Source organism: Cetorhinus maximus, chromosome 29, assembly GCF_964194155.1.
Source record: "Cetorhinus maximus chromosome 29, sCetMax3.hap1.1, whole genome shotgun sequence".
In the NCBI taxonomy this organism is placed as follows: Eukaryota; Metazoa; Chordata; class Chondrichthyes; order Lamniformes; family Cetorhinidae; genus Cetorhinus; species Cetorhinus maximus.
The window spans coordinates 24,673,875-24,699,531 of record NC_135907.1 but is presented as its reverse complement, the minus strand read 5'-3'; the positions used below and the strand labels follow the sequence as shown (position 1 = coordinate 24,699,531).

The 25,657-nt window shown below is 44.6% G+C and overlaps 2 protein-coding genes across 2 annotated transcripts in view; both read left to right on the top strand.

The window, feature by feature from the left end:
- Nucleotides 1-2,259: 2,259 nt before the first annotated feature.
- Nucleotides 2,260-9,504, top strand: LOC144669462 (uncharacterized). Its single transcript, XM_078531913.1, has 4 exons — nt 2,260-2,423; nt 3,669-3,704; nt 6,518-6,799; nt 8,760-9,504. Exons 1-4 carry the CDS (start codon nt 2,396-2,398, stop codon nt 8,924-8,926), a joined length of 513 nt encoding a protein of 170 aa, XP_078388039.1. The 5' UTR covers nt 2,260-2,395; the 3' UTR covers nt 8,927-9,504.
- A 1,142-nt stretch (nt 9,505-10,646) lies between these two features.
- Nucleotides 10,647-25,657, top strand: part of wbp11 (WW domain binding protein 11) — a 28,687-nt gene continuing 13,676 nt past the window's right edge. Inside the window, exons 1-6 of the mRNA XM_078531912.1 lie at nt 10,647-10,856; nt 13,273-13,304; nt 14,775-14,868; nt 15,423-15,619; nt 23,348-23,481; nt 24,313-24,512. Of these exons, the coding sequence (XP_078388038.1) occupies nt 10,793-10,856; nt 13,273-13,304; nt 14,775-14,868; nt 15,423-15,619; nt 23,348-23,481; nt 24,313-24,512 (721 nt within the window). The 5' untranslated portion in view covers nt 10,647-10,792. The remainder of the gene's footprint in view (nt 10,857-13,272; nt 13,305-14,774; nt 14,869-15,422; nt 15,620-23,347; nt 23,482-24,312; nt 24,513-25,657) is intronic.

The following is a 25,657-nucleotide window of genomic DNA, read 5'->3' as shown; positions in this document are numbered from 1 at the left end:
TGTCATCAGAAAATTTGGCAACCATCCCATCCATCCCTTCATCCAAGTCATTTATATAAATTGTAAACAGTTGAGGTCCCAGCACTGATCCCTGTGGCACACCACTCGTTACATTTTGCCAACCTGAAAAAGATGCATTTATGCCTACTCTCTGCTTCCTGTTAGCCAGACAATCTCTATGGCAATATGTTACCCCCTATACCATGAGCTTTTATTTTCCTCAATAACCTTTGATGTGGCACCTTATCAAATGCCTTCTGGAAATATAAGTACAGTTCATCCACCCGTTCCCCTTGATCCACAGCACGTGTTACTTCCTCAAAGAATTCCAATAAGTGGTTAAATATGAGTTCCTTTTCACAAAACCACATCGATTCTACCTGATTACCTTGAAGTTACCGACGTGCCCAGCTATAGTTTCTTTAATAAAAGCTTCTAACATTTTGCCTAAGAGATGTTAAGCTAACTGGCCTGTATTTCCTGCTTTCTGTCTACCTCCCTTTTTGAATGATGGAGTTACATTTGCTATCTTCCAATCTAATGGGACCTTCCCCAAATTTGGGGAGTTTTGGAAAATTAAAACCAATGCATCAACTATCTCACTAGCCACTTCTTTTAACACCCTAGGATGTCCATCAGGACCCGGGCACTTGTCAGACAACAGCTCCAACAATTTACTCAGTACCACTTCTCTCGTGATTGTAATTTTCCTGAGTTCCTCCATACCTTCCGTTTCCTGATTTATAGCTACTTCTGGGATGTTACTTGTATCCTCTATAGTGAAAACTGATGCAAAATACTTGTTCAATTCATCTGCCATCTCCCTGTTTTCCATTATCAATTCTCCAAACTCACTTTCTATAGGACCAAAACTCACTTTGTTAATTCATTTCTTTTTAAAATATTTATAGAAACTCTTGCTATTTGTGTTTATATTTCTGGTTAGCTTTCTCTCATACTCTAATTTTTCCTTCCTTATTAGTCATTTAGTCATCCTTTCCTGTTCTTTATATTCTGTCCAATCTTCTGGCTTTCCATCTGTCTTTGCACAATTATATACTTTTTCTTCAAGTTTGATACTATCTTTAACCTTTCTCGTTAACCATGGATGGTGTGTCGGTCCCTTGGGCTTTTTCTTACTCGTTGGAATGTATCTATTCTGTGTTTGTACCCAGTGACAGTGAAGGAATGGCGATACATTTCCAAATCAGGATGGTATGTATATTAATAATGGAAGATCAAGGTCAGTTTGAGTGGGTATGGATTCGAGTTAGAGCGGTGAATGCAGGCGGTAAACCAATTGTCCCCTTTTGTGTTTCTATTCTTATTTCTCGTTTGTTCCTCACTGGTTTGTGGTTTCCTTTAAATTTGCGGAGAGTTTAAATTTGAGTTAGGGTTGGGGTAGGTATCGCGTTAGGATTAGGGTTAATGTACATGGAAACAAGGACGTTCATATGGTGCAGTTACTAAAGATACACAAGCCCATATAGTCTTGGTAATGTTTTGAATCTATGAATCTGCCAGTGGTTTTTTTTTAACATTCGATGCAATCATTGTCCTGTTTTTGCTAAGTTCCTATTAGTCATTACGGAAAGTGGACAATGACTTCATGGATTTTATTTCTTATTAGAAAACTCAGAAACTGCGCGCAGATACTGGAGAAGCCAGCATTTTGCCCCCCAGTCTGCCTGTGACCCCCAGCCCCCAGTCTCGGGGTTAGTGTTTCGAGCATCACTTTTCCCAGATTCATCGAAGTACAAAATCAAATTAAAAACTAAGCTATCATTAGATTTTTAAGAATCAACCATCCAAAACTTAGAGGATTGTATTCCCCAATAGAAACGAGTATTGGCACCAAAAACAAAAGGTGCAAATTCTGAATTTATTTATAACTGTCAGCTCGCGAAAACAAAAGCGGATCCATTCCTGGAAGTGAGCACCGAGCAGTCTAAGAACAGGTCAGAACGCTGCAACTCCTTAATCCCATTTCTTCCCAACACTTAATGTCCAGACTCAGACACACAGCAGCTAAGTGGGGATGGTGCACTGGAGGCTTTGGATGGATTGTGACTAGAACTGGATTATATTTTTAACTCCTAACCCTTTTTCTCCGATGAAATGATTCCGACAGAGGGCCTGAGGCCCCTTTGATATGTAAACCGCTCTGATTCTCTAAGACATTTCAACAGTAAAGATTGTTTACGGGAAATGACCCTCTCTTAATTCGTCAGGGCAAACGTTCTTATTGAGAGAACTTCCTCTGGTCAGTGGTACGTTTCAATGCCAATGAGCTCAGTTCCGTTATTGCCAAATTACAGCCCCATATTCTCTAAAGATATTATCCTTGCGGAATCCAAGCAGTTCGGAACTTAATGGAAGAAAATTCCCAGTAAAAATGCTGTTTTTCGTTATTGTTGTGGTTGGTGAGTGTTGTATCTTCATCTGTATCTATCTGTAGCTACCGCTGAAATATTGTCACATTCTCTGGCAGATGAGATGATGATTTATGTCACGTTAGCTCTGTGTCCAGCGAAACTGGAGTCTCCTCTCCGGCGTGCAACACTGGGCAAACTTTATGGTAAAAATAAAGTACTGCGGATGCTGGAAATCTGAAATAAAAACAGAAAATGCTGGAAAAACTCAGCAGGTCTGACAGCATCTGTGGAGAGAGAGAGACAGAGTTAACGTTTCGAGACCGTCTGACTCTTCATCAGAAGTTCCGGAAATGTTAACTGTATTCCTCTCCGCAGATGCTGTCAGACCTGCTGAGTTTTTCCAGGTACCTTTGTTTTTGTTCCACACTTTCACTTACCTGTAGCCAGCGGGAATGTCTGGAAGTGAGATAATGAGAAGCAGCCAGCAGATAGAGAGCGAGAAGCGTGCTCATCCTCTTCGCCCTTACACTAGGCGCATCACCTCGACCTGTTGGACACAACGGTGTTAACATGAGAGGGACACGAGAAGTCGGAGCGGGAGGAGGAGGCCAATTGACCCCTGGAGCCTTACCCCGCCATTCAGTTGGACCGTGGCTGATTGGTGAAGGACATTCAGGAGCTGAGACCGTGGAGAAGAAACGCTCCCAGCTCTGAGGAACACTCGTGAAAGCGCCCGAGAAACTGTAATGAGCTTCTTCTGACATCAGGAAAATGATTGATAGATGCAACTCGCTGGCAGTAAATGGAGCGGTAATGGTTATTTGGAAACCATTTGCTGTCATGGACTGCTAGGGGGGAAGTTTAATTCTCGAAACAAGCAGGGATGTTTGACAAATGCTCTCCTCACAACAAGTTACCAGTTAGTGGTCAAGGCCGGGGGATGTTTAGTCAGTAAATCTATCGAGGTTTTCAGTGAGAGGGAATAATGTCGCTATGTTGGTAAATCCCTCTGGAATAATATCACACTGTTTGAGAAGAAGAGAAGCGGGAAGTTAACGTTGCAGTTTAAATTAATTGAGGATTTCTTGTGAGAACAACTCTCATTCTGTTAGAAACGGGCTGGTTATTGGTGAAAAATGGGCACAAATAGAAATGCTGCATTTGGCATCACAACTTAATCTGCGCTCACCTCATGGACAAAGCCTGTATTTGATGAAGTACTTGAATACTGACTTTTTCTCGGCTTAATTCCTTTGGGTTTGAATGATTGAATTTATTATTTTCTGTTTACAGCTCATTTGATTGGCTCGGTGAAGGTCGCAATGGAAGGTTCGTGTCCAAAACTAAAACAAAAAGGGGGAACTCGACTGGATGAGTCACCAACATCAAGTACTTCAGTCACTGAGAGATATTTCACAACCCAGTTTACAGTACTAGTCAGCATCTAGTCCGCTTTTTGTTTTGAGTTTATTTATAGCGGGCAATTCACACGAACCCTCTGCACGTTTTATGTCACGTTCAATACGGTTGAGAAAACAGGGACAGTTGTATTTATATTACATCTAGAAATTAGGACATGTCAAAAGCATCATGGACAGAGACGGGGTGGGGGTGGGGGAGGGGTTTAGGGGAGGGAGGGTGGGTGGGAGGTGGTTAGGGGAGGGTGGGTGGGTGGGAGGTGGGGAGGGGGTTAGGGGAGGGAGGGTGGGTGGGAGGTGGGGAGGGGGTTAGGAGAGGGAGGGTGGGTGGGAGGTGGGGTGGGGGTTAGGGGAGGGTGGGTGGGTGGGAGGTGGGGAGGGGGTTAGGGGAGGGAGGGTGGGTGGGAGGTGGGGTGGGGGCGGCGGAGGGGAGGAGAGGATCCCTATTAGTGTAGGAAGCCGGCCCCAGGACTCTCTGCCTGACCCCCCCCCCCCCCCCCCCGTTCTAATGTTCGGAAACATGGACATATCGATACAGAATGAAACGATCAGAATATTCTATCCTCATGGTGTTAGATACCATGTGGAACATTTTCTGTACATGTGCGAATTTGTTCTTGGGGTATTGGCAGCTGATAGTCCTGGGGAGATTCGATTGGAGTCGCCCAGGCTCGGTGGGTAGTACATTTTGGTACACTGGGATGATGTGTTCGGATATTTACCACAATCTGACGCCTTTCGTGGTCATTTCCTGCTCCTGATGGGATTTGATCCCAGGAGATATGGGCAGAATAGTTTAGTGCCAGAAGCAACATGTCATTCTCACTCTTTCTCACTCGTCCATTCTCTTGCACCACTCATGGCCAATATATATGGGGGTCTTGTTCCTTCGCTCGTTGGTCTCACAGTCCTTTACAGTAAGGTGCTTGAGAACAAGCTGCACCGTAAATGCGGCTCCTGCCATCAGTTTATGGAACCGGTCACCGATTCTCATTGAATTTGTTCATATTTCACATTATGGGTAAATGTCCTTAATTATCATTGAACAACTATTCAAAAGGGATTTAGAAGCTCGCGCTGAGGAGGGTCGATTGCTTTTTTTAAAAAAGAATTTCGTGATCTAAGTAAGAATTTTCTCAACATCCGACTTCCTCCGGAGGATGAGAAATTCCGGTGTTTGCCTCACATTCCGAGGAGAAATGGGGCAGTAAGTGCCGGCCAGATCTCCCCAGTAGCAGTGAACACATTCAGGGTGCAAATCTTAGAGATTTACAGCAACAGAATAGACTAGGAGGAATCGTGTCCCGGCGAGCGCCACTTCGATTGGGCAAGGATCAGGATCAAGGATCAGGGATGTGGAGAAAAGGCCTATAAGTGGGGTTGAGACACAGCTCGGCCGTGAGCTAATTAAATGAGGAGCTGGTCTGAAGGGCTGAATGGCCTCTCCCTGTCCCTGTGTCCCATCACGGGTCTCCGATGTGTTGTTCGGTGTTTGCAAGGGATTTCCCTGAACCGATTGCTCCGAGTGGGTAGCACACAGGGACCCAGGACACACTCCCGGCGGGTTCACCACCCGGGGATGCCCGAGATTCCCATCAGAGCCTGGGAAGGGTATCAGGCCTGATGGGGCAGAGTCCGCTCGGATAGCATAAAGACCGTGGTCCACTCCTCCATCACCCCCTACACCTCAACCCCCTCCCACGGCACCTTCCCATGCAACCGCAGAAGATGCAACACCTGCACCTTTACTTCCCCTCTCCTCACCGTCCAAGGGCCCAAACACTCCTTTCAAGTGAAGCAGCATTTCACTTGCACTTCCCTGAATTTAGTCTACTGCATTCGCTGCTCCCAATGCGGTTTCCTCTACATTGGAGAGACCAAACGCAGACTGGGTGACCGCTTTGCGGAACACCTTCGGTCTGTCCGCAAGCATGACCCAGACCTCTCTGTCGCTTGCCATTTCAACACTCCACTCTGCTCTCATGCCCACATGTCCGTCCTTGGCCTGTTGCATTGTTCCAGTGAAGCTCAACGCAAACTGGAGGAACAGCACCTCATCTTCCGACTAGGCACTTTACAGCCTTCCGGACTGAATATTGAGTTCAACAATTTTAGATTATGAACTCTCTCCTCCATTCCCACCCCCTTTCCGATCCCCCTTTTTTCCAATAATTTATATAGATTTTTCTTTTCCCACCTATTTCCATTATTTTTAAATGTATTTCAATCCATTGTTTTATCTCTGCCTTTTAGCCTATTTCAATCCCTTCCCCCCACCCCACCCCCACTAGGGCTATCTGTACCTTTATTATCACATTCCTTAGATAATATCACCAGCTTCAACACCTCTTTGACCTTTTGTCTGTGACATCTTTTGGTTATCTCCACCTATCACTGGCCCTCTATCCAGCTCTACCTGTCCCCCCACCCTCCCCTTAAACCAGTTTATATTTCACCCCTTTTCTATTTTTCCTTAGTTCTGTTGAAGAGTCATACGGACTCGAAACGTTAACTGTGTTATCTGTCTCTGCAGATGCTGTCAGACCTGCTGAGTTCTTCCAGGTATTTTTGTTTTTGTTTTGCATTTCCAGCATCCGCAGTTTTTTGCTTTTAGCATAAAGAGGGTTTCAGAATGGATTTATTGAAACCGGTCCTGCAGACCACAAGAGAAACGGATCTAAACTAGAGCGGGGGACGTTTAATTCTCGAATCTGTTTGTTCCAGGTGTCCTGACGCTGTCTGTCGACCCCCAGTCAGGCTCCGTGACGAGCGGAGACAGTGTGAAATTCACATGCAATGTAACGGGGCCCGGGCCCGTCGCCAAGCTACATCTGTATAAAGTAGGAACAGGCGAGCAGCGAGTAATAAACATATCGGGGAAGAGCTTCCATGGTGTCTTCGAGTTCAAAGCCCAGACATCAGATGCAGCGACTTACTACTGTGTGTACGACACTGTGCAGTTCGCATCGGTCGCCTACAGTAATTATGTGAAACTCACTGTGAAAGGTGAGGTTCCTGTTTGTGTTTCTAATTCTGGTTCTTCCGTGCGGGCAAGTCTCTTCGAATGGGAAGCGAGATCATTTCAGTAATTTGATGAAGGATCTCGCACAGAGGACTGGAAGCTAAAGGTTGACCACAAAAACCCCAGCCGACGAGCAGGTCATGACCGTTCCTTCAGGCTAGAGATAGTTCGGGTGTAAAACAATCGGAATCCCAACCGGAGGAAACAACTCACCTGATATTAAAGAGCCAACTTGGCTAAGGGATAGCAGGGAGAGGATAGTGCTGAAGGGATGTTTTCCAAACTGCAGCGAAAGACTCCAGATGAGTTTTCAACCACATATCCAGGTTGTCACTAAGATCACTTATTTCCACCTCCGTAACCCTCCCCCTCCTGAGGTCACCCAAAATCCTGCTGCCTGTGTCCTAACTCGCACCAAAGCCTGTTCCCCACCAGCTCTCTCCTGATTCACCTCCACTGTCTCCCAGTTAAACATCGATTTTAAAATGCTCATTCATTTTAACAAATCTCTCCGTGCTCCGTCCCTTCCCATCTCTGTAATCTCCTCCAGCCCTTTGGGATACCTGAATTTCCTAATTCTGGCCTCTTGCTCATCCCTGATTTTAATCGCTCCACCATTGGTGGCCACGCCTTTCAGTTGCCTGAGCCCTAAACTCCAGAATTCCCTTGCTAAACCTCTCCCCAGCTCTCTCCTTCTTTAAGACAATCTATAAAAGCTACCCCTTTGACCAAGCTTTTGGTCATCTTACCTAGTATCGCCTGATGTGTTTCAATGATTATTTTTGTGTTATAGTGCCTCTGTGAAGAACATTGGGCTGTTTTATTAGGTTAAATGTGCTATAAAAATACCTTGTTATTACTTTTCTTATAGATAAATGGCCTGGACTTTGGTATAAGGAGTAAAATTTCATAGTTTGAGGATGACACTAAATTTAAGAAAGTTTAGAAAATAGTAAACAGGATAGTGACAGACTTGGGCAGGGCCGAGACAGATGGTGAAATGGGCAGACAGGTGGAAGGCACAGTTTAATGTAGATTACTCTGGCAGAAGCAACATGGAGGGGCATTATATGATAATATTCTGTGGAGGTTGGGGGGAGGGGCAAGAGTAGAGGGACCTGGGAGTGCATATTCAGAAGTCTTTGAGGTGACAGAGCAAGTTGATAAAGTGAAGGTGGGAGACTTGGTTTTGTAAGTTGGGGCCATTGAATGCAAAACCAAGGAAGTCATGCTAAACATTTAAATCATTGGTGAGGCTTCAGTTGGAGTACTGTGTACAATGCTGGGCACCACACTAAGAAAGGATGTCAAATCCTTGCAGAAGGTGCAGAGGAGAATCACTGGAACGATACCAGGGATGGAGAAGTTCAGTTAATTGGAGAGATTGGAGATAAGGTTAAAGGGAGATTTAATTGAGGTATTCACAATAACGAAGGAGCAAACAGAGCAGTGCTTTCCAAACATTTATCCCACTGTGACTCCATTTTGAAGCTTCAAGATTTCCGTGACCGCAGAGTTTGGGGGCGGGGGGGTTGAACTGTGAGAGCAGGCGTGGGGGCGGGGGGGGGGAGGGGAGGGTAGAGCTGTGAGCGGGGGGACGTAGAACGGTGCAAATGAGGCGTGGAGCTGTGGGCTGGGTTTGAGGTGTATGTGGGGGTGGGTGATGGTCAGAACTGTGAAAACAGAGCGAGATTTGTGAGGTGGGGCGCAGAGAGAAAGTGTTTCCTTTGACAAGCTGGTAGCTAACCAAAGGTCATCAATTTAAAATCATCAGCAAAAGAACAAGAGGAAGAGAAGAGAAATGAATCCAGAGACTTATGATGATTTGAAATGCACTTTGGTGGGAGTAGATTCCATGGGAACTTTTGAAAGGCAATTGGACATGAACTTGAACATTTTCAGGGTTTTGCCGAAATGTAATCACTTTCTCATTTCCTATATTAGGATTGGTTTGGCCGATTGCAATGGGTATCCGTCTGGGTTTTGTTTTCATCTTTCACTTAGTGGTGATCTCCGTGTGGTGCTGGAAACCTGGCAACAAGGAACACCTGAAGATTCCCATGAGCAACATGCCAATGACCGAGCTCACTAAATCAACTGAATCACCTTGAATTCGAACGTAGCAAAAATTAAAAAATCATTAAATCTGTTTGTACAATTCTTGATTGCTGGCATTTAATAATTTACCATCAAAGGGAAGTAAAGTAACCCATAAAAACATTGTTAGGAAACATGTTGCTTCGCTGCAAGGTTTGGTCACAGTAAGAAGGTTGACATTTTAAGAAACAATGGGTCCTAATGTTAATGTTGACACTCCGTCCTTCAGGGCGAACAGCCCAGCTACGGCTGACAAACTACGAAAAGGAAGGTTTGGTGTTTACATTTCAGAGGAAGACCCAACTCTCCTAACTTGTCAACAACACCTTGAATATAACTGCTCGCTTGGCAATAACTAGAAACATTGGAAACGCAATAACAGCTGTAATATTTTTATGAAACATAACTTGTCCAAAACTGAGACGTTATAATTAACGAGTTCCGTTTTGTGCCTGAGGATCGACACTGTTGACTAATTAATTAATTAACTAACTAATTAATATAAGCTCAAGTACTTACTGTAATTTTCAATGCTTAGCTGTGTCATGTTATTATTGTTGTGGATGGTGTGAAATAAAATTGTTACTTATTGTATCATTGTATCTTATTCTGTGCAATTGTCAAATAAGAGGATTAATCCTCAATAATTACAGTTCGCTCACTATATACTACCGTGTTACTCAGAGTGTTGGATTGTCTATGGTTAGTCTCATTTGGACTGAGTTAATTTAGACATCTTCAGATCATTAGGTAATGAATAGCAGTTTATATGTGCAACACTCACATGAAAGTAGAACGACGGGAGCTTCAGCCCCGAGGGTACAATTGATTCAGGACCACCAGAGGGACATGGTCAGCGATCACTATCGACAAGAACAGAGATATAATCATTGCGCTCAAACTGAGGATTGACTTGACCACATTGAGCCAGCGAGCAAACCAGAATCTAGAATATTCACTGGACTGACGGCCGAGGCGGTGGGATCACAATGTCAATGAGTTCAGAGCATGTAGGAAGGAATAGCAAAGTACGGGCTCGCTGGTAAGGTTCATAAATGGTGGTAGAAAATGTGACAAGGTAGGTTATGTAATCGAAATGAGCAATCAACCATAAAGGTTTTCCAACATTTTCTGTTTTTATTAAACAATTTGATCATTGACACCTAACCTGAGCTCACACAATCGACATTCTTGGGCAAGTAGACCTGCCAAGAACCTGCTGATCTGTTTTGAACCCGACTCTCTCCTACAACTTGTCAAGAAAAACTTAGGATCTTTAGAGACCATTTCTCGCTATCATTGCTGATCCATTATGACTGACAGGCGTTGTCCCCAGAAAGTAGATATTTCATTCAAGAAACAGATGCCAGCTTATTTGCCTCCTGTCCCATTCCTATCAGATGTTTTGACGATTTGATTTTATAATGTGGCTTAAAAAAAACTAAGTGAAGCAACGCAAATCACACATCCTGAAGCTTCAGCGAAAAACGAAATGATATCTCTTCATATTAATGTTCCTATTCCCCTTTCATAATACACCTTAAAGCATCAAATGAATCAAAAGCTGACACCTTTCACCAAGATGCAACTATGGTTGGGTTACGCCCCTGATTTCTAAGATCTTTATGTGATGTTGCAGCTGATGAGGACAGGCTGGTTGAGGGTGAATTGGATGAAGAGTATTTGCTGCCCAGGGACTTGTCTCATTGTCCCTGACCCTGAGGAGCAGGAACCGGAAGCGGAAGTGGGCCAGGTGAAAGGTCGTTACTAGGCTCAAGATGGCGGCCGCTGGGCTGTGAGCGGGGAGTTTGGACATTGCGGCGGATTAAATTCACTCTCATTTCAGCGGAGAAAGAGTGAGAGAGAAAAACACCGCAAAGATGGGCCGGCGATCAACCAGCTCCACCAAGAGCGGCAAATTCATGAACCCGACAGACCAGGCCCGTGAGTATCGGGAGGGGGCGGGGGGAAGGCCAGGGGTGATGGGGAGAGGGGGGGAGGACCAGGGGTGGGGGAGAGGGGGGAGGACCAGGGGTGATGGGGAGAGGGGGGGAGGACCAGGGGTGATGGGGAGAGGGGGGGAGGACCAGGGGTGATGGGGAGAGGGGGGAGGACCAGGGGTGATGGGGAGAGGGGGGGAGGACCAGGGGTGATGGGGAGAGGGGGGGAGGACCAGGGGTGATGGGGAGAGGGGGGGAGGACCAGGGGTGATGGGGAGAGGGGGGGAGGACCAGGGGTGATGGGGAGAGGGGGGGAGGACCAGGGGTGATGGGGAGAGGGGGGGAGGACCAGGGGTGATGGGGAGAGGGGGGGAGGACCAGGGGTGATGGGGAGAGGGGGGGAGGACCAGGGGTGATGGGGAGAGGGGGGGAGGACCAGGGGTGATGGGGAGAGGGGGGGAGGACCAGGGGTGATGGGGAGAGGGGGGGAGGACCAGGGGTGATGGGGAGAGGGGGGGAGGACCAGGGGTGATGGGGGGAGAACCAGGGGTGATGGGGAGAGGGGGAGAGGACCGGGGGTGATGGGGGGAGGACCAGGGGTGATGGGGAGAGGACCAGGGGTGATGGGGAGAGGGGGGGAGGACCAGGGGTGATGGGGAGAGGCGGGGAGGACCAGGGGTGATGGGGAGAGGACCAGGGGTGATGGGGAGAGGGGTGGGGGAGGACCAGGGGTGATTGGGAGAGGTGGGGGAGGACCAGGGGGAGGACCGGGATCATGGGGAGAGAGGGGAGTGAGGATCAGGGTGGGGGACTGGGGTCATCGTGGGGGGAAGGACTGGGGAGGGGGTCTGGGAGTATTGCTGCGGGGGGCATCAGGGTGTGGGTGGGAAAGTTGGGGGGTGGCATCAGGGGGCTAGGACTGGGGTCATGGAGGGGAAGGTCTTGGGGCTTTGGAGGGGGTGGGGAAGGACCGGGGAGGGGGTAAGGGGGTGTCGGGGCAGGGCGGGGTGTTGGGGAGGAGCAGGGCATCGTGGATGTGGGGTAGTCTGAGATCTGGTGTGTGGGGGGGCAAAGGGACCAGAGGGGTGGGGGCATATTGGGGAACTGGGAGCTGGAGGGACAGACAGGGACCCAGGGGAAAGAGGAGCGCAGTCGTGTCACTTATATCATGAATAGAATAGGGGGAGGATCTGAATTAGAAGCAAAATACCCAAAGATCTGCTTTGGTCTGACTGAATTTGGTATAAAATGAGGCCACCTTGCAGGGTCCCATTTTGATCAGATCGGCAGCTTCTGTCCAACAGCTCCTACTGGTATCTTTATCCTCACAGAGGGATCCCTGTCACACTCTGACCAGCACATACGAATTAGGAGGAGAGTAAATTATTGGGGCCCTGGAGCCTGCTTCGCCATTTGATAAGATCCTGGCTGATCCGATTGTATGTTTCGCACCCAGTTTTATGTGGCTGAAAGACTACTTGTATGCCTTTGTGAGTACCACACTTTGGCTGCTACATTTCAGACCTATTATTGCATAGCAAGATCCCATAAACAGTAAGATGCCGATAATCTGATTTAGATCTTTGTTAATGGATAAATATTGGCAAGCACATGTCTGCTCTTCTTTAAATGGTGCCATGGGATATTTTGCATCCATATGAGGGCAGTCGAGGCCACAGTTTAACTTATTGTCCAAAAGTCAGCACTCCAACATCACAGCATTCCCACAGTACTACACAGGCCTAGATTTTGTGCTCAAGTCTCTAAAGTGGGACTTGAACCTATGACCTTCCAACTCAGAGGGGAGAGTGTGGTACTCACAAAGGCATACAGGCAATCTTTCAGCCACATAAAACTGGGTGTGAAACATACAATCAGATCAGCCAGGATCTTATCAAATGGCGAAGCAGGCTCCAGGGCCCCAATAATTTACTCCCCTCCTAATTCGTATGTGCTGGTCAGAGTGTGACAGGGATCCCTCTGTGAGGATAAAGATACCAGTAGGAGCTGCTGGACAGAAGCTGCCGATCCGATCAAAATCGGAGATTACAAGGTGGCCTCATTTATACCAAATTCAGTCAGGCCAAAGCAGATCTTTGGGTATTTTGCCTTTAATTCAGATCCTTCCCCCTATTCTATTCATGATATAAGTGGCACAACTGCGCTCCTCTTTCCCCTGGGTCCCTGGTTGTTCCTCCAGCTCCCAACATCTCGATCTGCCCCCACACCAGATCCCAGACCACCCCCCATCCATGATGCCCCACTCCTCAGCGCTCCCCCCCCCCCCCAATATTCAAAGAGTACTTCATTTGCTGTAAAAAGCTTTGGAATGTTCCGAGGATGTGAAAGGTGATTTATATAAGTGTAAATTCTTTTTTCTTACTTCCTAATTCTAATTGATTCACTTTTTTATTAACCAGGCAAAGAGGCCAGGAAACGGGAACTGAAAAAGGTGAGGAACTTGAGTTTATTTCTGATTACTACCTTCGTGGTTAATATGTCTGGGCATTTTCAGTGCAAATCTTTGGGTGGTTTGTGTGTAATATTCCCTCAAAGCTGTGTGGCTGCACAGCAACCTGAAAGTCCCTGAGCAGGTTGTGCACAAGCTGCCTTCTTTAAACTGCTGTGTACTTATATTGCCTGTACACTGCAAAAACAACATTAGATGGAACATTGTTTGTGTGCCAAAAGTATTTCTGTATATCAGTGTATATCACATGGGTGTAGTTTGCATTACACATGGGGAGATATCACTGGACTAGTAACCTAGAGGCCCAGGCTAATGCTCTGGGGACAGGGGTTCAAATCCCACCACGGCAGCTGGTGGAATTTGAATTCAATTAATAAAATCTGGAATATAGAGTTAGTCTGAGTGTTGATGACCATGAGACTATCGTGGATTGTTGTAAAAACCCACCTGGTTCACGAATGCTCTTTAGGAAAGTAAATCTACTGTCCTTACCTGGTTTGGCCTACATGTATCTCCAGACCCACAGCAATGTGGTTGACTGCCCTCTGAAAAGGCCTAACAAGCCACTGAATTGAAGGGCAATTAGGGATGGGCAACAAATGCTGACCTTGCCAGTGACACCCACATCCCATGAAAAAAAAAGGCCATTCGGCTCACTAGCCCATGCCAGCATTTTCCCTGCTAACCCAACACCCATATCCTCTCAACTCCTTTTCCATCACCATAAATAAACTTGTGTAAAAATGTTTCTCCTGTCCTCCGTTCTAAATCTCTTATATTTAATCTTGTGTCTGTGCCTCTCCCTTTGGATATATCCACTGATAGTTTGGAGGGTAAGTGAGCTAGCTGGCACAATTCTGAGCCATCTGCAGTGAGAAGATTCAAAATTTATTCCCACACCTATGCTGAGTTAGTAGATTTGAACACGCACAATTGAAGACCTATAACTGTCCTTCAGCTCCCTGGACTTGGACGGTGAAAAAAATTTAGCCAGTGTTCTCATTCCTGATTGTATTCCAATGATTGCTGCTGGGTGAGGACAGAATCAGACTTGAGTGTAATGTCCTTGAGATACTGGCTTTCCAGTCTCTCTAAGAGAAGTGATTGCAGTCAGCCTTGATTTCAGGATTGTGTAGTGAGAAGGAAGAGCTAATAGGTTGGTACACAGGAGAAGGAATTACATGGGAGCAATGCCTTTCTAGTATGGAGAGAGGAGAGACCAGAAAAATTGCAAGTGGAGAAGGAGATATCAAGATTGGATATGAGGGAAAGATTACTTGTCAGATTAGATATAAGTTTTGGTTTGAACACACAGAAGAATTGATCATAGCAGTGTCCGGTTTCTTCAGATAAGCTGCCACAAATATTTTGTTAAATCAACTTCAAATCATGTAATTGTCTTTGGTGAAAATTTTAATTATTGATGGATTCGGATAACCTTTGTGCTCACAGAACAAGAAACAGCGCATGATGGTGCGAGCTGCTGTGCTCAAGATGAAGGATCCCAAACAGATAATCAAAGACATGGAGAAACTGGATGAAATGGGTAAAGAACAGGAATTAAAATATTCCAGGATAAAACTTTGTGGTTTTTTTTAAAGTCACAACTATATTGAAAAAATGTGCTGAAACATGGTTGTTTTCCAGTAGAAGGTGTCATGTTGCTTGGGGAATTGTGGGTTTGATGTCTTGGTATGTAACTCAATGTTCCAATCGCCACACTTCCACTAAACTGTTCAATCCTAATTCCTGCATTATTATGAACAGTCAGTGAACAGTGTCCCTTTCATATATTTGGTTGTTTTAGAATCTTAAATGTTCCTGTTTGCTTATAATTGGAATTATCAAAATGCTGATTGTTTATATGTGATCTACTCTGTTCTATTTTGGTTCATTCTAAGGAGACCCCAAGGATATGTCATACTTTTGAGCAAGGGATTGAGACTGGGCTTGGGGAATAGTATTTAAAATGCTGTAGCAGTTTTTAAATTGTATTTGATGTGCAAAGTGAGTGCTAAGTGCTGTTAACCTGAGCTGAAATGACACCTGTTCTGCATGCTGTGTTGTTGTTTACTCCCCCTCCCCCTCGATTTTGTGCAGAATTCAATCCTGTGCAGCAGCCACAACTTAATGAGAAGGTGCTGAAAGACAAGCGGAAAAAGTTACGAGAGACGTTTGAGCGAATCCTGCGTTTATATGAGAAGGAAAATACCGAATTTTATAAGGAGTTGCGGAAGCTTGAGACTGAATATGAACAGAAACGATCACAGCTCTGCCAGTTCTTTGATGCTGTCAAGGTGAGGGATGAGTTGAATATACGAACAAACATATGAATTAGGGGCAGGAGTTAGGCCATTTGGCCGCTTGAGCCTGCACCACCATTTGATAAGGTCACGCTGATCTGATTGTGGCCTCAACTCTACTTTCCTGTCTACCCTTATAACCCTTGACTCCCTTGTCAATAAAGAATTTATCTAATTCTAAAAGTATTTAGTGACCCTGCCTCCACTGCCCTCTGGAGAAGAGAATTACTTGACTAACAGCCCTCAGAGAGAAAAAAATTCTCCTCATCCCTGTTTTAGATGGGAGACACCTTATTTTTAAACTATGTCCCCCCCTAGTTCTAGTCTCGCATAAGGGGAAAAATCCCCTTGGCATCCACCCTGTCAAGTCCCCTCAGGATCTTGTATGTTTCAATAAGATCACCTCTCAACCTTATAAACTGGATACAGGCCCAGCCTGTCCAACATTTCCTCATAAAATAATCCCTTAATCCCAGGAATCAGCCTAGTGAACCTTCTCTGAACTGTTTCGCATTTATATCCTTTCTTGAGTAAGGAGACCAAAACTGCAGATGTGGTCTCACTAGCACCCTTTGCAACTATAGCAAAACATCCCTACTTTTGTATTCCACTCCCCTTGTAATAAACAACGTTCCATTTGCCTTCCTAACCACTTGCTGTACCTGCATACAAACATTTTGTGATTCATGTACCAGGATACCCAGATCCCTCTGTACCTCAGAGTTCTGCAGTCTCTCTCCCTTTAAATAACCTACTGCTTTTCTATTCTTCCTGCCAAAGTGGACAAGTTCACATTTTCCCACATTATACTCCACCTGCCACATTTGTGCCCACTAATTTAAGGAAACTGCAAAGGGATATAGATAGATTATGTCCTCTTCACAACTTGCTCTCCTATCTATTTTTGTGTCGTCAACAAATTTAGCAACAAAACACCACCACCTTCTCAAGGGCGATTGGGGATGGGCAATAAATGCTGGCTCAGCCAGCGAAGCCCACATCCCGTGAATGAAAAAAAATTTGGTCCTTTCATCCAAGTCACTTGTATAGATTGTAATTAGTTGAGGCCCTGGCATTGATTCCTGTGGCACTCCAGTGGTCACATATTGCCATGTTCTATCTATTCATGCTAATATGTTACCTTTACACCATGAGCTCTTATTTTGATGTAACCTTTGATGTGACACCTTGTCAAATACCTTTTGGAAATCCAAATACAGCACAGCTACAGGTTCCCTTTTGCCCACATTGCTTGTTACTTTCTCAAAGAACTCCAATAAATTAGTCAAACATGATTTCCCTTTCACAAAACCACGTTGACTTTGCCTGATTGCGTTGAGATTTTCTAAGTGTCCCTCTATAACCTCCTTAATAATAGATTCCAGCATTATCCTTATGACAGATGCTAGGCTGGCCTGTTTTCTGTCTGTCCCCTTGAATAATGAAGTTATATTCGCCATTCTCCAATCTGATGAGACCTTTCCAGAATCTGGGAAACTTTGGAAAATTTAAACCAGTCCATCTACTATCTCAGCAGCTACTTCGTTTAAATGCCTAGGATTAACCTTTAGTTTTAATAATTTTCCCAGTACTCTTTCCCTGATGTTTCCCTAATTGTTTCAAGTTCCTCTTCCCACCTCTTGAATTACAATTATTTCTGGAATGTTATTTGTGTCTTTTACAGTGAAGGCAGACACAAAATATTTGTTCATTGCAACTACCATTTCCTTATTTCCCATTATTAATTCCCCAAACTCATTCTCTAGCTGACCAACACTCATTTTAGTTACTCTTTTCCTTTTTAATTACCTGTAGAAACTCTTACTATCTGTTTTTATATTTCTAGGTAGCTTTCTTTCATACTCTAATTTCTCCCTCCTCATTTTTAAGTCATTTTTTGCTGATTTTTATACCCTATCCCACCCTCTGACCTGCCAATAATCTTCACAGATTAGTACGCTTTTTCTTTTGATTTGACACTATCTTTAATGTCCTTAGTTGGCCACGTATGATGCATCCTTTTCCTAGAATCTTTCTTTCTCACTGGAATGTATCTTTGCTGAGTGTTATGAAATATCTTCTTAAATGTTTGCCACTGCATCTCTACCAGCTTACCCCTGAACGTCATTTCCCAATTCACTTCAGCCAGCTCTGTTCTCATACCCTTATAATTTCCTTTATTTAAGTTGAAAACACTAGTCTTAGACTCACTCTTCCTCAAACTGAATACAAAACTCAATTATGTTATGATCGCTGCTACCTAGGGCCTCCCTTACCATGAGGTCATTAATTAATTATGTCTCATTGCACATTACCAGGCCTAGAATGCTCTCTGGCTCTAGAAGGTGCTGCTCTTTGAACTCATCTTCCAGGCTACCTTTGCTGACCTGTCCAATCGATGTGTAGATTAAAATCACCCATGATTATCGCAGTACCTTTCTCACAAGCCCCTATTATTTCTTTCTACATACCCCTTCCTACAGCGTAGTTACTGTTAGGGGACCTATAAACTATTCCCACAAGAGACTTCTTACCTTTGCTACATCTTATCTCTACTTAAACTGATTCTATCTGATAGACTGTTTACCAATATTCGTTACAAGCCTACCGACTTCCACAGCTACCTTGACTACACCTGCTTCCTGTAAGGACTCCATTCCATTCTCCTAGTTTTTCTGTCTTATGTTGCATCTGAAGGGACTGTGTTAATTCTAATAATCTTATGTTGAGGAAAGAATGAGTCTGAAGCCAGCCTGTACCTTAAGACAGGTTTATTTACAAGCCTGCAGAGTAAAGACACAGACCATTCCAATTCCCCTTTAACACCCAGTGTGAACATATTTTAATACTCTTGTAATGAAGCCCTAATACCTCCCCAATTGGGGACAGCTGCTCTGGATTACCAATTTAAAGCATCTAATCTATTGCAGCACAATTCCAACATTACGAACATATGAAATAGAAGCAGAAGTAGTAAATTCGGCCCCAGGAGCCTGCTGCGCCATTCAATAAGATCATGGCTGATTTGTTTGTGTTTCAAGGTCTACATTCCCATCTACCCTCGATAACCTTAGATTATTGTTAGGCAAGGGAATCAATCTACCTTTGCCTTAAAAATATTCAGTGACCCTGCCTCCACCGCCTTCTGAGTGTTCCAAAGTTGCAAAACCCTCAGAGAAAAAATTTCTCCTCATCTCTGTCCTTTAAGGGCGATCCCTAATTTTAAAACAGTGCCCCCTAGTTCTGGACTCGCCCACAAGAGGAAACATCCTCTCCACGTCCACCTTGTCAAGACCATTCAGGGTCTTATATACTTCAAGCAAGTCACCCCTCACTCTTCTAAAATTCCAATAGAAACAAGATCAGCCTGTCCAACCTATCCTCATAAGACAACCCGCTCATTCCAGGTATCCATCTAGTAAGCCTCCTCTGAACTGCCTCCAACAGATTTACATCCTTCCTTAAATAAGGTGACCAAAACTGCACACAGTATTCGAGGTGTGGTCTCACCAATGCCCTGTATAACTGAAGCATAACATACTTATTTTTATGTTCAATTTCTCCTGTAATAAAGGACAGCATTCCATTAGCCTTCTTGATTACATGCTGTGTCTGCACACTAACTGTGACTCATGCACGAGAACCGCCCCCCCCCCACTCCACCTAAATCCCTCTGCACCTTGGAATCCTGTCATTGTTCTCTGATTAAGTAATACTCTGCTTTTTTATCCTTGCTGCCAAAGTGAACAACTTCACATTTTCCCACATTGTACTCCACCTGCCAAATTTTTGCCCACTCAATCAACTTATCTATATCCATCTGCAAAGTCCTTATGTCTTCTTCACAACATGCTTTCCTACCTATCTTTGTATCGTCTGCAAATTTAGCTACCATGCCTTCGCTCCCCTCATCCAAGTCATTGATGTAAATTGTAAAAAGCTGAGGCCATAGCATGGACACCTGTGGGACTCCATTTGGCACATCTGCCAATCAGACAAAGACCCATTTATGCAAACTCTCTGTTTTCTGCCAGCCAGCCAATCTTCTCTCCAGGTTAATATGTTACCCCTACATCATGAGCTTTTATTTCCCACAATAACCTTTGATGTGGCACCTTATCATTCCCTCTGTGACCTCTTGGTTCACTCCTCCAACATCCCTAACACCTCATCCCTTTCCCACAGCAACTTTCTATGCAATCGCATTGGGGATTTGGACCAAATTTGTTACTAAATTATTGATCTTGCCCACAAAACCATAGGGTGTCTGTTCAGAAAATTGCCGCACTTGTGCAGTGGGATCTCTCGTTCAGGGTTATGGCAGGAAACAGAAATCTGCAGTTAACTGCTGCACCTGATCTGGTAACATTGGTGTTACTGAGAGAAAAATAACTTTTTTATCTTAAAAATGAAGTGCTCTCCCTTCAAGTGTCCAACTTATTCATCTGTGTACAATCCCTGTTGTTATCATTTTCCAAATTACATATTTGTAAGCCCATTGTTGCATGTTTAAGAACACCACTGATTAATATTGCACTTTACACCAGCTCCGTAAGCCACATAATCATGTTTTTCAAACACGGAAGTATCTGAATTGATTTATTTTGTTTAAATCTGTTGAGCCACACTGGTAAATACCCCATTGTTGGTGTAATCAGCTGGATCATCTTAATACCATAAGACACAGGAGCAGAAGTAGGCCATTCAGCTCATCGAGTCTGCTCCGCCATTCAATGAGATCATGGCTGATCTGATAATCCTCAACTCCACTTTCTTGCCTTTTCCCCATAACCCTTGATTCCCTTACTGGTTAAAAATCTGTCCATCTCAGCCTTGAATATACTTAACGACCCAGCCTCTACAGCCCTCTGTAGTAAAGAATTCCACAGATTCACTACCCTCTGAGAGAAGAAATTCCTCTTCATCTCATTTGCCCTCCCTTTTACCTGCTGAACTTGTATATTAGCTTTTTGGGATTCATGCACAAGGACTCCAAAATCTCTCTGTGCTGCAGCTTTCTACAGTCTTTCTCCATTTAAATAATATTCAGCTCCTCTATTCTTGCTGCCAAAGTGCATAACCTCACATTTTCCACATTACATTCCATTTGCCAAGTTTTTGCCCACTCACTTAATCTGTCTATATCCCTCTGTAGACTCCTTGTGTCATCTTTACCACATGCCTTCCCACCTGCTTTTGTGTCATCTGCAAACTTGGCGATAGTACATTCATTTCCCTCATCTAAGTCATTAATATATATTGTAAATAATTGAGGCCCCAGCACTGATCCCTGTGGCACTCCATGAGTTACAGGTTGCCATCCTGAAAATGCCCCCCTTATCCCAACTCTCTGTCTTCTGTTTAGTTAGCCAGTCCTCTATCTATGCTAATATACTACCCCCAACACCATGGGCTTATCTTATTAAGTAGCCTTATATGCAGCACCTTATCGAACGCCTTTTGGAAATCTAAATATATTACATCTACTGGCTCCCTTCACAGAATTCTAATGAATTTGTCAGGCATGATTTCCCCTTCATGAAGCCATGCTGACTCTGCTTGATTAGATTACATATTTCTAAATGCTCTGCTATTACATCCTTTATAATAGACTCTAACGTTTTCCCAGTGACAGATGTTAAGCTAACTGGCCTATAGTTACCTGTTTTTTGGTCTCCCTTTTTGAATAAGGGCGTTACATAGACAGTTTTCCAATCCTCTGGCACTTTTTCAGAATCTAAGGATTCTTGGAAGATGATCCCGGCACAGGACCGGTGATCCCGGCACAGGACCGGTGATCCCGGCACAGGACCGGTGATCCCGGCACAGGACCGGTGATCCCGGCACAGGACCGGTGATCCCGGCACAGGACCGGTGATCCCGGCACAGGACCGGTGATCCCGGCACAGGACCGGTGATCCCGGCACAGGACCGGTGATCCCGGCACAGGACCGGTGATCCCGGCACAGGACCGGTGATCCCGGCACAGGACCGGTGATCCCGGCACAGCAGCCTCTTCCCTTAACTCGAGCTAAGTTGTAAACGACCAATACATATCCTGCAGCACTCCGGGAGTCCCTACCCCTCATGACCAGTGACAATCCAATTTACACTTCTCCTCATGGGCTATTTCTGAATAACACGAGCATTGTCCAAATAACATCGGTCTCAGGCAGAGAGAAACTGTATAATCCTGATGGGGGCAGCAGCAAGCTCAATGATTCTGAGTATTGGGAAAGAAAGTTCTGATGATAAAATTGTTTTTATTTTAATTTGTGTTAATCGATGGAAAACCTGATCTTGGTTTCATGGTCCCATAGTGAAGGCTGTAAATCCCAGACGCCTGTTTGCTTGTGGGGGGTCAATGAGCTCAGTTGGCTCAATGACTGGATTGTGATGGAGAATGAAAGCGATGGGGCAGATTCGATCCTTGTAGCAGCCGTGGCTGTTCATGGAGGCCCTCTCCCCTCACCTTGCTCCAAACTTGATGCAGAGTGGTACATAATCACTTTTCTGTCTAACAGAGTGCCGACAGTCCCCAGGGTGCAGCACTGAGCCCAGTCGTTGTGGAGAATGTGGTCTGAATTTTCTGCCTTTGTCTTTCCCTTTGCTACACACAAATGATTAATGGACCAAATATCCCTTACAAAGCAGCTGCAGGGAAGCGCTGAATGAGGCTCAATATCAGGAGACAACACTTTCATGTTGCTTTGTTGATAGCATTGACCTCCCTTTGAAGCTGCTGGTTAACTAGCTTTTCCACCATCTTCTGCAATAAGGGATAATGTTCTGAAGATGGAGATGAGGATTCCAAAAAAGGACTCATGCTGAACTGTATTAGTGAAAGGAGCCTACCCCATAGTGAGACTGTGTCACAATTGCTACCAGATGTTTCTTTGGGAGAGGTATTAAATGAAGTGCAGGAGGTACACAAGTAAATTTTTGCTTGAGCTTTACCTTCATCCTGGAGATTGAAGTGCTTTCCTATTTCTTGTGTAGCCTTTCAGCTCAAGGCAGATATTAACAGACTTGGTGTTTTAAAGGAGCCGTAATGGAATTGGTGGGATGAATGCAGCTCACAGCTCTCTGTGGAATGGCTCTGGTGAAAACAGTTCAAGGCTGAGGGAGAAATGAGAGCAAAAGTCATGTGAAGTGGGAGCCTTTTAAACGGTGGTGAGATAAAGGGGCAGAAATGTGTTTTTTTTTAAAGTCGAGTGAAGAATTTCAGCTAACGTTAGAAAACCAGAACTGAAATGCTCTTTCTATGTGAGGAGTGGTTGAGTAGGCTTGCAAGTGTCTATTTAAAACAAATTGCCTTGTGTTTAGAGAGTGTCTAACATTCCCCTGGTTTTGGGAGAGCTTTCTAAAATCAGGCTCATATGCCCATATACCCTATTTGCTGTTTCACCCACAATGCTCTCTGATGGGAAAAAATTGCAATGCAACTTGGCAATTCACAAGTCTCTGATCTCTGATCCCGTCAGATATTTATAATTCCAAATGCAGCTGCTGGCAGGATTGTTCATGCTCACCTTCGTCTCCTTTGTACTAACATATCTACTAAAGACACTAACTCTTATGTGAAGAACCTATTGCAGTAGGAAGCCAAAATGGTTGTATCAAGGACCCATAGTTATCAGTATTATCGAATTACATGTTCTTAAAATACAGTTAGTTTATTCGTGCGGTGTAAGTATGTGGCCATTTTCCTTGTTTATACAGAATGCTCAGCATGTGGAGGTGGAGAGTATTCCATTGCCAGACATGCCTCATGCACCATCAAACATCATGATTCAGGATATCCCCCTCCCTGGAGCTCAGCCACCATCCATATTGAAAAAGACATCAGCTTACGGGTGAGCAGCAATTTATTTGTACTTAAAGCCTCTTAGATATGTACGTGAACTGTGAATATTTTTTTTAAAAAAGGAAGCATGGGTTTTTGGGATAAGCATCGCTCAGGGAAATTTGATCTTCTGTGCTATTTTGGCCTATCAGAATTGAAAGAAATTGGCTTGTTGGTGAGTGAGGTTGGTTGTTACAGATAAATAGCATGTAACACTTTCAAGCTTATCAGTAGAATTTAGGAAAACATAGTAGTGAACATGAACACTCTCACAGTCAGACAGTAGCTGTTTCTTCACTAGATTTTATTAAATGTACAATAGACCAGTTGAATTTTTATATTTTACTAGTCAGTCTCCCGTCTCATTACACAAGGAATCAAGACAAGTGACGCAGCATTAGAGGACGAGGAACAGTTGGACCAGGGCAAACATGAATAATTCAGCCCCTATATTAAAGGCATATATTTCATCTTTATTTTTGGGTTTTCAATGCAAGTTCCTGTTAATGATGACAGCTTGGTGTGTCCACTTGTGGGAGGGTGAAGTTACAAGCATGACGAGTTTATATGGGCAGTTTCCATTATAAATATAGACAGGAATTTGCAATGGTGAACATTAATGTAAAGTGTGTGCAGATTTTTAATACTAATTCAATAAGGCAGCCGAACACTTAGATTATGGGTTTTATCTTCCTAAATTAGGAGTGTGCCTCGGTAATATGTATCATGTTGGGTTAAGTAATGGGGATTATTGATGTGCACTGGGTGTTGGGGCAACTTGAGGTGTTACTTTTAAATGGATCTTTGAAAAGAAATCCACAATGTTTATTCTTCCCTGCAGGCCACCCTCTAAACCTGTTACACTCATGCCCCCTCCTTCGCATGGAGTTCCTCGATTGCCACCTGGTAAGAAACCCCCTGGCCCACCCCCAGGACCACCTCCGCCTCAGGTATTGGCACTTTATGCAAGAAGGATGGGCCCCCCTCCAGGCTTACCTCTGAAAGGAAAAGATGAAGATAACGTTTATGACCCTGAAACTGGTAAGGCAACCTTTACAGGTGCTGCTGTGTGTTTCCAGTATTTTTCATTTTTATTGTAGTGCTCTATGTCTTTTTTTAAATTCATTCATGGGATGAAGGCTTTGCTGGCTAGGCCAGCATTTATTGCCCTCAAGAAGGTGGTGGTGAGCTGCCTTGAACTGCTGCAGTCCATGTGGTGTAGGTACACCCAAAGTGCTGTTAGGGAGGGAGTTCCATGATATTGACCCAGTGACAGTGAAGGAATGGTGATATATTTCCAAGTCAGGCTGGTGAGTGACATGGAGGGGAACTTCCAGGAGGTGGTGTTCCCATCTATCTGCTGTGCCTGTCCTTCTAGGTGGTAGTGGTCATGGGTTTGAAAGGTGCTGCCAAAGGAGCCTTGGTGAGTTCCTGCAGTGCATCTTGTAGATGGTACACACTGCTGCTACTGTGTGTCGATGGTGCAGGGAGTGAATGTTTGTGGATGGGGTGCCAATCAAACGGCTGCTTTGTCCTGGATGGTGTCAAGCTTCTTGAGTGTTGTTGAAGCTGCACTCATCCAGGCAAGTGGGGAGTATTCCATCACACTCCTGACTTGTGCCTTCTAGATGGTGGACAGGCTTTGAGAGGTCAGCAGGTGAGTTACTCGTTGCAGGATGCCTAGTCTCTGACCTGCTCTTGTAGCCACAGTATTTATATGGTTAGTCCAGTTCAGTTTCTGGTCCATGGTAACCCCTAGGATGTTGATATTGGGGGATTTAGTGATGGTAATGCCATTGAACATCAAGGGGCGATGACTGGATTCTCTCTTGTTCGAGATGGTTATTGCCTAGCACTTGTGTGGTGTGAATGTTACTTGCCACTTGTCAGCCAAGCCTGGATATTGTCCAGGTCTTGCTGCATTTGGACATGGACTGCCTCAGTATCTGAGGAGTCATGAATGGTGCTGAACATTGTACAAACATCCCCACTTCTGACCTTATGATGGAAGGAAGGTCATTGATGAAGCAGCTGAAGATGGTTGGGCCCAGGACACTACCCTGAGGAACTCCTGCAGTGATGTCCTAGAGCTGAGATGACTGACCTCCAACAACCACAACCATCTTCCTTTGTGCTAGGTATGACTCCAACCAGTGGAGAGTTTTCCCCCTGATTCCCATTGCTAG

Excerpts from the sequence above, each read along its gene's own strand:
- LOC144669462 (XM_078531913.1), top strand. The coding sequence starts at position 2,396 with ATGCTGTTTTTCGTTATTGTTGTGGTTG. Across the intron at positions 3,705-6,517 it reads GGTGAAGGTCGCAATGGAAG|GTGTCCTGACGCTGTCTGTC; the intron begins GTTCGTGTCCAA and ends TGTTTGTTCCAG. Across the intron at positions 6,800-8,759 it reads TGTGAAACTCACTGTGAAAG|GATTGGTTTGGCCGATTGCA; the intron begins GTGAGGTTCCTG and ends TTCCTATATTAG.